Consider the following 13,416-nt stretch of genomic DNA (forward strand, 5'->3'; position numbering starts at 1 on the left):
TGTTGACCCTGTGCTTAGCAACCAACGTGTAACCCACTTGGCCAAAGGGTTATAAAGACAATGAATCAATCAGTAGTGACTCCATGACAGTGAGTTTGCACCAGCCAGCGCACAGGATCCCATTCCAGGACAACCACCAGGGATTACAAATCATCCTCCCTCCAAAACACTCCCTAGTTGTGTTTGCACACATCCATACCTCCAGACACCCCTCTCAATGGATATACAAGCATACACTGACTAACGCACAGGAACTTCATTTTACGCAACTGCCGCTGAAGCACATGAGGGGGTGGCTACACAACCGGACCGATTTCAGCATTTGAGTGAATTCTAATACCCTTTCAGACATAGGAGGCAACGAACCTGGAGCAATTCAAGGTGACCAGCATGTCTGCGTGACGCAAAATGCTCTTCCCTCAGAGGTCCTGGAAGCCAACAGCAAGTGCGGTCTTGAGGCCACGCCTCCCCGGCCGGAGGCGGGACACCCTCCTCCAGGCCGCGCCCGAAGCCAATAGCAAGTCTGGTCTTGAGGCCACGCCTCCACGGACGGGGGCGGGGCTCCCTTGGGGCTCCCTCCTCGAGGCCCCGCCCTCAGTCTGCGTCCTCTGCGGGAGCAGTCGCGGACGAGGAGTCCGGGAAAGGCCGTTAGCGGGCTGCCCCTCTCCGCAGCGCTGGAAGCTTCGCCATGCTCGCCCTCCGGAGCAGCCTGAGCAGGGTTCTGGCCGCGCGGCCGGCTGCGCTTCAGGTAGTAGCCGCAGGGGCGCCTCGCCAGGCGGTGGGGTGGGGTTCGGGGCCGCGCACCCTGACGCATGCGCCGTCCGCGCTTGGCGGTCTTCCTGCTGAGGTGACCCCGCGACTTCGGTGAGGAGCCAGGCAGTCTCTTGTCAAATCGCCTCCTTTGCGGCCGGCAGCAGTGGACAGTGGGCTTCTCTGGCTTAGGTGCCGGGCACTTGCGGCGCGGAGCGACCTGCTGGGTCGCCAGCAGGGTGAACCCTGTTTGGCGATTTCCGGTTGACGGGGCACCGTCCCCGGCTGCTCTGGCGGAAAGGGACCCGCAGCAGTCGTACCCGAACCAACGACCCTCTGTTAAGCGAACGGCACCGTGCCCGAGCATCTGCAGAGAACCCCGGAGGGGAGGCCCGAGGTCCGGCTGCGGATGAACCGGGATCGGGAACCTCCTAGCAAACACGAAGATTAAGAAATGTGCGCCACAGGGCAGCGCGGTTTAGCCGGGGCCATCCATCGGTTCCAGGCAAATGCAGCCCAGAGATTTTTGTTTGTTTGTTTTTGTTTCTGCCTACCTCGAGGTTCATTCAGACTTACCTGTAAGGGCAACTATTTCGGAGCAGATGCTCTGAAGACTACGAGAGGTTGACAGCACCGCCCCAGGGCAGGACTTGGTTCCTGTGCTGAGGGTGCCACGCGACTGGGCTGTGTTTCGTTTCTTGTCTCCCGGTCGCCGTGAATTGCAACTGGCTCGATGGCATCTCCTATCCCTCCAAAAACCCCGTCCTCAGAATTTAATGCTAAAACAGTTTGAGCCCGTTCTTGCCGCCATGGCGTCGATCCATCTGGTTGAGGATTTTACCTTCTCTTCTACAATATCAAGCATGAGGTTCATCTTCCCGTGACTGGTCCCGCCTGACAACATGTCCAAAATACAGGAGACAAAGCCTTGCTAGTTTCATTTGTTTCTTTCTTTTAAAAAAAATCATTTTATTGGGGCTTCGTACAACTCTTTCATCATAATCCATACATCCATCCATTGTGTCAAGCACATTTGTACATTTGATCATTCTCAAAACATTTGCTTTCTACTTGAGCCCTTGGTATCAGCTCATTTTTTCGCCTCCCTTCCCCCTCCCCCTCCCTCTTAAACCCTTGATAATTTATAAATTATTATTTTGTCATATCTTACACTCTTTCCTAAGGAGTATTCTGACTGGATTTCAAGACGGATTTGCTCTTCTGACAGTCCATGGTATTCAATATTCTTCATCAACACCATAAATCAAAGAAATCCACTCATTTATTCATTGCCCAACTTACTCATGACAGAATTGATTTATGGTGTTGGTGAAGAATATTGAAAATACCATGGCTTGGGTCAGGTGCACCTTAGGCCTCCAAGTGACATGTTTGTTTTTTAGCTTTTTTGCAGCAACTCAACTCACTGCCATCAAGCAATGCCGATGGGCTGTCATTTGGTAGCATGGGTTACATTCTGTTGAGTGGCACTTGTATCCAGATTCAAATTTGGCTGTAACATATTGTAATAAATCCGACTTCACCAATAAGGCCCCTGGGTGGTGCAGGTGGCTTGCAATAAGCTAGCATCCTAGAGGTTGGTGGCTCACACCCACCCAGCTGTGCCATGAAAGAAAGCTCTGGTGATGTGTTTCTGTAAAAGTCACAGCCAAGTAAAGCCCATGGAGCAGGTCTACTCAGTAACGTATTTGTGTGTTACATTCCCCAAATATTTAAATTTTCCTTGTCTTCCTTCAGGTGTGTTCATCGTTTGCCTCAGGCCCCAGACAGTGCGATGGGACATTCTATGAATTTCGTTCTTATTACCTTAAACCCTCAAAGATGAATGAGTTCCTAGAAAATATGAAGAAATACATTCATCTTCGGACAGCTCACTCTGAACTGATTGGCTACTGGAGCATAGAATTCGGAGGCAGAACGAATAGAGTGTTTCATATTTGGAAGTACGGTATGAGTCATCCACTTTAGGGTTCGATAAACAGATTTTAATTCTGTTAGCTATAACATGAGATTTATCTTGTAAATCTCTACTGTTGTAAATACATACAGGTAAAGTAAAACTTGTAGTAACACCTTTAAGAAGCTCTCCTGCTTGACCCATTATGTTATCAAAGAGAGGAAAGTGTGGATTCTTTTAGCTCAAATCATAACGTTTTGAACTAGACTTGGTCCTCAAGTTTTAAGAATGGTTTATTATAACAGTGGTTTATGAGAACTGAAGCAATGCTTTTAAGAACCCAAGTGTGGTAGTATTACAAAAGGGAAAAAAGAAATTATTTCCTATCATTGTACTTTTGATTGGATCTCTCAAGGTCTTAGTAGAAATAACTCAGGTCATAGAGCTTTGGAGAAGTAGAAAATGATAGAGGATTGCAGTTTACTTGTAAGGTCTCACCCAATTCTGAGACTAAATTGTTGTCATATTTAGGGGAGCACTTTTATCTCATTTCTATGCCCCAAGCTGCAGAAAATTGCTGTCATTATACTTAGGAGATGAAGACAAAGGAATCAGATATTCTCCCCACATTAAAACTGACCTACCTCTAGCTTAGTAATAGAATAAGTTACAGGAAGACCTAGAATATTTAGTCCTTTAGTCTCGGTGCCTGGCAATCAATATGACTTGGTATTATCCAGAGCACTTTTAATAATTTCATTTAATACTTGGTGATCATATCCAAAGTTAATAGACATGCGTACTTTAGTATAAAAAGTACTCATTCTACTATGGGATACCCAAAAAATCCTGGATTTCCCCCACCCCCCCACCCAAAGCAATGTATTTACATTTTTTTATGAAACAACCTTATCACCTTCAAAGTACGCTCTAGTACACTTAATACTGTGTATTAAGTGGAATCTTCGAATCCATTCTTGGAAACATTTTCCAAACTCATCTGTTTGGATGGCTGACAGCATCTCCCTCGTTTTTTTCTTCACATCTTCTGCATCATCAAATTGCTGTCCTTTCATGTCCCTCTTCATTCGCAAATACAAAAAAGTTGAATGGAGCAAGGTCAGGTGAGCAGTGTGTGGGGCAAGAGGCATGCTGTGTTTTGCCAAAAACAGATGGCTGCATGAGCAGGTACATTGTTGTGGCAAAACCAGTCCCCATCTGCCTCAAATCAGGCCTTTTTGTCTCACACTGTTATGCAGTCTTTTCAGAACCTCTAAATAGAGAGTTTAATTAACAACAGCCTGACTTGGGAGGCTGAACTCCAAATGCACTATCCCTCTCACAACAAAAACACAAATGAAATCGTCTTGATCTTTGATTTCACTTGGTGAAGTGACAGTGGAATCTTCCACTGGCTTGATTGATGTTTGGGTTTGGGGTCGTAAGAATAGCATCATGTCTGTTCACCAATGACCTTGGGAAAAAAGGCTGTTTGGAGCTGCTCATTCAAAGAATGGCATGTCTCCAGTTGATGCTCTTTTTCCTGGTCAGTCAGAACCCGAGGCACAAATTTCACAGCAACCCTTCTCATTCCCAAATCTTCTGTTAAAATTCGCTGAACCGAGCTCCGAGATAGTCCAGATAACTTCCCCATCTCTTCAATGGTCTGTCGTCGTTGGTCTTGGAGCAGAAGTGCATGAATTTTGTTGACTTTTTTGTCCATTCAGGAAGTTGATGGATATCTAGAACAAGGTTTGTCACCAATCGACATTTCACTCATGCACTTGAGTTTTTCCCATAGTGCTGTCTTTATAAGCTGTGTTCAACATCACAAAAGTTTTGTGGCATTTTTCCCAAGTAGGAAAAAAAATTTCACAGCCACACGCTGTTCTCTTAAATCTGCCATCACAAAAAATGAGGTTCAAGCAAAACTGCTTTTACGAAAAAACTCAGTGACCAGAGAGAACCTTCCCAGGCAATGCCACTGGGTGCACTAACTCAGAGTGAGTTGATCTATGCTCTACTAGCATGAAAAATGCATACTATAAAAGTTTTGTTCCACCCAGTGCAGTTCTGTTTTGGGGGGGGTTACCCCTCATATTCTTAACATGACCATACCATAGTATTTTTCCCTCATATAACTCAATCTCTAAAGTATATACCTGATCCCTCGCATAAACACTTCTACCATTCATCTTATGAGGATCTAATAGTATTTCAGCCTTTAGGAATTTGCATTTTTATATACCTGTTTGTGTAATATAAACAATAAAGTGGGTGACAATAAGAGAGGTGGCCTTACAGTATATACTTGAGTATAAGCTGACCCAAATATCAGCTGAGGCACCTAATTTTACCAAAAAAACTGCATTAAAAATGTGCTGAAAAACTCGGCTTATACAGAAGTATATACAGTATTTGGAAAGTATTTGTGGAAAGAAAAAGAAGCCTAAAGTGTGCATCTTACTTTTATTTATGCTACATTTAATTCAAAGTGTACCTTAATCTGACTGTTCCCCGAAACCAGGACCAAAAGAGAAAAACAACCTGTCTCTAATCTGGCACTATAAATTTCATGCATTTATGAAATTAATTTTAAAAATTGAGGACTAACTAGATAACAAGTACTGTTTTCCTCAATTCATTTAATTATCATAGCAACTTTGGAGATGAACATTGTATTTTTATCCCCATTTCATAGATTAGGGAACTGGTACACAAAAAGATTCAATAACTTAAGTGTTAGAGCCTAAAAATTTCATTTTTTGGCCTGCTAACTAATAGTATACATTTCTATTCCCGTTAGATACTGAGCAACCTGAGGGCAAATAGCACATCTGTTTATCTTCATCTGTCTGGGAAACAGTGAACTCTGAAGGCCAGAGTTGGGTAGGACTGCCTTATTTCTCTGGGTCTTGGAAGTTTTCCACCTCTGACTGGGAGAGTCTCACCATTCTATCGCTTCTCAGTGGAAGTTACTGGGTTTTCCTTTTCTAACAGGTTTCTGCCTTCTGCAGGTTCTAGCTTTCTCTGGTTTGACTCTATAGTACAAAGTCCCTGAATGTCTGATCTATGTATGTTTACTGAATTTAACGAAATCTCACAAGAGCATAGTACATTTTGAAATTTAACATTTTTATTTTTCTCTTTTTCTCTACATAGATAATTTTGCTCATCGAGCTGAGGTTCGGAAAGCTTTGGCCAAAGATAAGGAATGGCAAGAACAATTCCTCATTCCCAATTTGCTTCATATGGAAAAACAAGTGTGTGACATTACTTACCTGGTACCATGGTGCAAAATAGAAAAGCCTCCAAAAGAAGGTAGATAGTTCCTTCGTCACTGCAGATTGATATCAGAATAAAACATCTGAAGATTTTAACCTATGAAAAGTAAAGGTCCACAAGGAAAAAACAGAAAGTAAGGCGAGATAGTCAGACTTGAAAATTTGCAGTTTATCTGCATTCATGGGGTCCCTGCCCTGGGAGTAAGAATCAACTCAGTACCAATTTGCAACAAGACTATGGTCATTGTTGAGATAAAAATAGATTTGACCCCTTCTAACCAAACGTGGACCCAGTACTGTCGAGTCTATTACAATTCATTGGAACTCTAGATCAGAATCGAACTGCCCCATAGGGTGTTCATGGCTGTCAATCTTTACAGAAGCAAACTGAAGTGTCTCCTAGTGAGCAGCTGATGGGTGTGAACATCAAACTTTTTGGTGGTCAGCTGATTACTTTCAACACTGTGCCAGTAGGGCATCTCTTAAAATACTGTGCATCAAATAGTGAAATATTTTTCCAAATGGGATCTTACTGATTTTTTTAAAGCTTGAAAAAAAAATCCAAACTTATTGTCATGGAGTCATTGCTGACCCATAGTGACCCCCTGTGAGTTTCTGAAACTGACTGTTTATAGGAGTAGAAAACCAGTTTTTTCCTCCTGAGAGCTTATGGTGATTTCAAACTGTGGACCATGGCGATCGCAGCCCAATGTGTAACCACTACACTACCCGGGCTCCTCTGTTTAGCTATGTTTTATATATAAAGGTGAAAGGATGAGGAAGGCTGAGAAGTTGGGAATTGGGAGCAGGGAAAATGTTGGTAGGTGAAAAATAGATATTGACAGGGGGACATAAGCATAGGAGGCCCCTGGGTGATGCACAGAATTAGTGCCCAACTATTAAAGGTTAGCGGTCCCAACACACCCATAGGTACCTTGAAAACACAGTCTTAGAAGATCTGCTTCCAAAGATGTCAAAGTCTTGTAAGACCACAGAGTTGGTTTCTGCCCAAAGCTTCTCTTGCAGTGGAATCAATAGCAGACAACAAATATGAGTGAATCCGGAGGTGAAAATGTTGATGTACTTGGCTCCTAACTGAAAGATTAGAGGTTTAGTGGACCCAAAGGTACCACTCTACCTGTGAAAATCAGCCCTCAAACACTAGGGAACACAGTTCTTCTCTGATGCACTAGCGGTGTTTTAGAGAAACTTCTGCTTATGTTGATTGACTTGCCACTGGCATCAGACTAAATGTGATTAGAAGATGCTTGATTATTTTTTGAAAAATATTTTCTCCCTACTCTAGGAGTCTATGAACTGGTTACTTTTCAGATGAAACCTGGTGGACCAGCTCTGTGGGCTGATGCATTTCAAAAGGCAGTTAATTCCCATGTGAATCTACAGTACAACAAACTCATTGGAGTTTTCCACACAGAATATGGAGAACTCAACAGAGGTAAACTTTTCCTTTCTCATCTGATAATTGCAACGGATGTTGTTATCTGCTAATCAGCTTTTATATTTGTTTTTCTTTCTCATTATGGTATATGCCCCAATTTTTAGCTCTTTGTAATTTTGACGACTCCAAAACTCTTTCACATCTAATTTCTTTACATACTATGAAGCCTTTTTTCAAATGCTTAACTGCTTGCTTTCCCTGGTGCATCAAAATGATGATATTTTTTTAAAAGCTAGAAGGAGTCTGAAGAATCTACCTTTTTCATTATATTTTTCTCTGAATGTACTTTTATTGATTCAGAACAAAACAGAACATCTTTATGAAGCAGAAGTAATGTACATTCTCTGTAGCTGTTAAAAGTAGACAAGCACAAAGGAAAAAAATACTCATTTCCCACTGCAGTGTTAAGAGATAAGTCTCTTTGGTCTGTTTCTTCCTAACTTATTTATCTATGAAGAGGCTTCAAAAAAGTGTGATCCAACTGTTCTCCAAATGCATAGAGGCCCAGTTAGGATCTGATGACGTTTGTAACCTGGAACTTCCTTATATGTGTGTGTTCTTACTTAGTTATACTGTAGGGCAAGAAAGGCTGGGAATCTTTGTAATGATGTTAAAGCTGCACATACACTAAGTGAAGGTACTTGGGCTGAAGAATTTGTTGCGAGTAAGGGTTGATTCAAGGAACCCTGGTGGTATTTTCAAATAAACTTTGATGTGCTAACTGCAAGGTCAGCAATTCAAACCCACCATAGGAGGCTACCTGCTCCTATAAAGATTTAGAGGCTCGGAAAACCCTCTGTTGGGTTGCTGTGAGTCAGAAAGGACTTGGTGGCAATAGGTTTGGTTTTGGAGTAGGGGTTGGTTCAGTCATTTGAAAGTCGGGCAAATTTACATAACGCTCAGCGATGATAGTCAGCTGTGCTGCTTGAATGTGTGTGGCTCCTAAAGGTCTCTCACTGAGCCTTTTCTGTGAGTCTCCCTTCCTAGGACTTCGACCTGTGATTTTCCCCTTCCCAGTTACTGTTTTGAGTCACCCAAACTGTAAAAAATGCTGTTCTGGGCCTGTTTGGCTTCATCAGCCACGGTAGAACTGATTTAAAGGCCTGTATTAAAGAGCCAATAGGAGTTGTCCGTAAGTCAGACATTCCTAACTCGGGGACTGCCTCTTTGTGAGTGTGTATGCGAATGTATATGTGAATGTATATGTGTATATGAAGTGGCTTCAAAATGGTCATGGGCAAAAATGGTAATATTTTTAACCTAGAAAAGAAATACAGATAGAGAGACGCATGTAAATATAGTATTAGAAGATCAAGAAAAAATAAGTAATCATATACTTCCTAGGTTCATATTGGGTTAATTTTTTTCCCCAGAAAAATTTGTCAATATAAACAAAAACCTTAGTTTTTGTGTGTGGGTTTTGCCATTGTCTTCTCCAGCAATATTACTTCTAGAAAATATGTATTATGGTGTACATGTATAGATAAGGAAAATTTCAAAGAATATAAATAAAATATTTAGTACCACCTGTATATCTAAGTTTCTATAAGGACAAATTAATTGTCATTAAAAATTGATAGTATTGACATAGAAAATACTTACATTGTTTAGTACAGGCATCCTCAAACTGAGGCCCACGGAAGACATGTATCCGGCCCACCAGGTGGTTCTGCCCCATTTGTTTTTTTACTTCAAAATAAGATGTGTGCAGTGTGCATAGGAATTTGTAAATAGTTTTTTCTTAAACTGTAGTCTGGCCCTCCAGCGGGTCTGAGAGACAGTGAACTGGCCCCCTGTTTAAAAAGTTTGAGGACCCCTGGTTTAATAGATGCTTTTACCAACACACCCTACAATAACATTAATCACATTAATCTGAATGGAACACACACACTCAAGTTGAAGTGAAGGGGAATGGAACTACACAATAATTTTTATAGGTTTGATAAGGGATATTTTTATATACGAGGCTGTCTTCCAAAAGTTCATAGAATAATAGAATCAAAGATTAACATATAAACTTTATTTCTCAACAGAAGCTCCATCAAATCACATACCATATTGTAGGTATTACCAGCCATTTAGTCCATTCTAAGAACGGAGGGTCTTGGGAATTTGACTACATCAATGGTTTTATATTTGTCTGTTAGATTTTTGTTCACTGTTAACTGAAGATGAATGGCAGGTGCCCTTTAAAGATTTTCTAAAATAAGGAAAGAAAAAGAAGGCAGGAGGGGCCAAATAAGGACTATAAAGTGGAAGCCTACTGATTCCCATTAAAACTCCTGCAATATTGCCCTTGTTTTATGAGGGGAATGAGCAGAAATGTTAAAGACTTTCGATGAGGTTCTCCTGGATGTTTTTCTGCAATGGCCTGGGCCAAATTACTAAAGACACTCAGAATGAGCAAACTTTTATCGTTCTCCCAGAAAGTCAGCAAACAAAGTGCCTTGAGCATTCTAAAGACCATTGTCATGATCTTTGCTCCTAACCAGTCCGCTTTTGCCTTCGCTAAAAATTTCCACCTCTTGCTAGACCTTGTTTTGATTGTGCTTTGGCTTCAAAATCATGCTGCTAAGGCCATGATTAATCTACTGTTACATTTTTCCAAAGAAAGGGCATCAGGCACAAAAAAAAAAGGCTTCAGGATCTTGATCCCTCTTGTTTAAGAATTTTATTGAAAGCTCTGCTCTCATCTGCAGCAGATCTGGGCACAATAGTTTTGTTACCCAGTGAGCAGAGAGTTACCTCAAGTTTAATTTTTTAGCCAGAGTTGTGTGAGCTGAACCAATTGACCTGTCTACGATGCTGGCTATTGTTTCTGCTGTTAATTGTCACATTTCCTGCTGTGGACTTCATCTTCAATATCGTCCAGTCTCTTTTTAAAACCAGTTATCCACTTGGAAACTGTGGATTTCTTTGGGGCCTTGTCCTCATAAACTTTTCATAAAGCACCAGTGAGTTCCCCATTCTTCCACGCAAGTGTCACTATAAATTTGATGTTTATTCTTGCTTCACTTTAGCATAATTCAGGCTGCTCTTCTAGAGGATTTTTTTTTCAAACTCTGACGTCTTATCCTTCTCAGTGCTTTAAACAAGATCCTGTTCAGAGGTATTATAACAAGTTAGTATGAGTTTATTTTGGCCTCCAAATATTTTGAAATCCATGCCTGGTTTTTGAGCTGTTTGATGACCCCTGGTATATCCCAGCATAGAGTAGCATACAGGGGACAAGTCTTGTGACAGCGTCTTGGCTTTAACCAAACACCAGGAGGTAATGAGTTGCTGGGCTAAGGGTTCATGACCTTAATCTCAGAGGACACTAAGGTCAATTGGCATAGAAACTCCAGAGAGGCAGTGATCTCAATCCTACTTGTGTGAGTAGCAATTGAGGTCATCAACGCTGGTAAGTGGCCACGTGTGGGTGCAACTATTGGTCTTTTCCTATCCAGTGCAGACAGTAGGAAAAAACCCAAAAAAAATCGAAACAATTATTCCAAAGGATTCATAGGCCATGTGAACCCTCGCCTATACAACTCTGCAAGCAGAAGATTCTGTCTTCAGCCGTGTTACTTTATTTCCACTTCCTTAGCCTTCTCAATAAAACCAGTTTGATGGTGCCTGGTTACCACTGTTGACCGCTCTCATCACAGTAGGAGATTCTGGATAGAATGGGAGTAAAATGTGGACCAAAACTCAAAATCATAAAAGAGAACAGGCTTACTGGTCTGATGGAGTCTGGTAGAACCCCAAGACTATGGCCCTTCGACATCCTTTAAGCCTGGAGGTGTATGCCCCTCTGTGACTCCACCTGTCCTGAAACAGGAGGTAAACCTCTAATGTGAACAGTGGCATTCAGAAGGCACCCACCAGAGGACAAGCAGCCACACGAGGTCAAAGGGGCAGCATCTGCCCAGGGACACCTGTCAGAAGGGACGAGAAAGAAGGAAGACGGGAAATGCCAACACAAAGATGAAAGTAGAACGGGTTCATGAGGTACAACTATGCTCTTCTCCCGGGCAGTGCAAAGGTGAAGACAATCAGGGAAACAACAACAATGTCATAAAACAAAAAGTAAAAGTCCTGTTACTAAGAATAGTATTAGTATAACCCAAACCTGATTTTATGCTTTTTAAAGAAATAGATTCATTATTGAGATGTCTTCTTTGAGAGGTTAAGATTATATGTATTTTTTAATCCCTTTCTTAGGGGAGATTATGTGTATTTTTACTTTCTTTGTATCGAAATTGTTCGACAGTGAACCCAATTTTTTTTAATAATCTTGCTTTTTATAATAGAGTAGAAAGTTATAAAACTTGGTTAGCTTTGATTCTGTTTTCAGCTGTGTTACTTTATTTCCCTTCCCAGCCTACTCTTCATCAATAAAACCAGTTCGTTTAATTCATAAATTTATTTCCCAAATCTCTGACAATTGCTCTCAAATCTTGACAGTAAAATATTTAATGTTAACCATTTTTTACTTAAATAACAAGACTTACTATCTTTGATCTATTTTTCTGTAGTTCCTATCTTCTTTAGAATCTATTTTTGGTTTCTTTCTGCAGTTCATGTTCTTTGGTGGAATGAGAGTCCAGATAGCCGTGCAGCTGGGAGACATCAATCTCATGAGGACCCCCGAGTCGTTGCAGCTGGTAAGCTAGTTGACTACGCATGAATTATTTTTAGAACATTCTTGATTAAGTCATCAATTTTACGTGTCTTATGATTTTTTTTCCTAGTCCGGGAAAGTGCCAACTACCTCGAATCACAACAGAACATGCTCCTGATTCCTGCATCCTTTTCCCCGTTGAAATAGTTCCCTGCTGCGATGAGACATGTCACTGAGCATTGTCTGAGCTCTGTGCTGATGGTGCTTAACTTCGTCTAGGAGCTGCTTTCTTCCCCTTGAATAGGTGCCAAGTTAATTGGCTATGTCCCTTGCATTACTGAAAGCTACCCTTGTCCTTGTCATTTACACTTCAGGAAATCGGTCTCTTCATTTCTTCTGTCGCATTTCAATATCTGTTCTACATTAGAAATAGCTATCTTGCAACATATGTATTAACTCCCAAGTTACAGCAAATTTAAAAAAAAAAGCATAGATCCAGGAATGGGTTTGGGGCTCGCACTAAATCCCACCTCCAACTTAAGAACAATTAGTTCTTAACATCATGACCCTGCTCAATACTGTCCCTCAGAAAGGGAACACAGAAGATACGTGTGTTAATAGCAAAAAAGTGGCAAAGAATTTAGATGGTGCCCAGCTATCAGATAATAATAGTGTCTGGGGTCTTAAATGCTTGTCTCCAAACGAGCAGCGATCTAAGTGAGATGTCAACTAAGTCCACATGGAAGAAGCACACCATCACCAGTTGCTGAAGGATTAGAATCCAGATAACCCGAAGTCAAAGGAGGGATCAGTGTCAGTCTAAACTTGAGAATCTGATGTGCAGAAGGCAGTGGAGGACGTGGGAGCCCAAGATTCACTGGTGGAACTACGTAAGAAATAAACCTCCAGAGAACTCCCCCCATCTGAAATTGAGGGGTGGGAGGAAAGTGGTCACTTAACAATGAGTGCGTGGGAGAGAGGAGTTTAGAAGATGAAAGGCATAAATCTGACCTGAACAGTTAAAACTTTAGATTCCCCCTTTAAAGCAGGCGGAGCTCATCTGGTTTCCACATTTTTCTGTGTTTTTGGTTTGTATTGTTCAGTTTTTGTTTGTGCATATTAGAGTGTATCTCAGCGGTTTTATGTAAATGGAGGTCACCCTCATGAAGCTGTATTACATGCTCTTCCGTTTTTCAGTATATGAAACCCAGGAATGATGAACCTAGAGGGACAGCCAGTAGAATAAGGGGTTGGGGGGAAGGGTTCAGTAGTGGTGGGAGGTAAAAGGGAGATGATGTCAAGGAGCCCATGTAGAAGATTGTTTGGAAACTGATTGTGGTAACAATTGTACAATTCTACTTGACATGATTGAAATACGGAATGATATAGGTATTGAATC

General features: G+C 41.5%; 1 protein-coding gene across 1 annotated transcript; it reads left to right on the forward strand.

Moving 5' to 3' along the window:
• The first annotated feature begins 634 nt into the window (after window positions 1–634).
• NIPSNAP3A (nipsnap homolog 3A) lies at window positions 635–12,491 on the forward strand. The gene is made up of 6 exons (XM_004710969.2): window positions 635–748; window positions 2,509–2,719; window positions 5,831–5,989; window positions 7,259–7,408; window positions 11,974–12,060; window positions 12,148–12,491. Exons 1-6 carry the CDS (start codon window positions 689–691, stop codon window positions 12,222–12,224), a joined length of 744 nt encoding a protein of 247 aa, XP_004711026.1. The 5' UTR covers window positions 635–688; the 3' UTR covers window positions 12,225–12,491.
• Window positions 12,492–13,416: the final 925 nt, after the last annotated feature.

Source organism: Echinops telfairi, unplaced genomic scaffold (genome assembly GCF_000313985.2).
Source record: "Echinops telfairi isolate 266 unplaced genomic scaffold, ASM31398v2 ScPeMD7_7410;HRSCAF=8448, whole genome shotgun sequence".
In the NCBI taxonomy this organism is placed as follows: Eukaryota; Metazoa; Chordata; class Mammalia; order Afrosoricida; family Tenrecidae; genus Echinops; species Echinops telfairi.

What these genes read in the sequence shown, in the direction of transcription:
- NIPSNAP3A (XM_004710969.2), top strand. Translation starts at nt 689, where the DNA reads ATGCTCGCCCTCCGGAGCAGCCTGAGCAGGGTTCTGGCCGCGCGGCCG. An exon ending in CGCGGCCGGCTGCGCTTCAG is followed by an intron (nt 749 to 2,508) that starts GTAGTAGCCGCA and finishes GTCTTCCTTCAG; the next exon opens with GTGTGTTCATCGTTTGCCTC. An exon ending in AGAAAAGCCTCCAAAAGAAG is followed by an intron (nt 5,990 to 7,258) that starts GTAGATAGTTCC and finishes TCCCTACTCTAG; the next exon opens with GAGTCTATGAACTGGTTACT.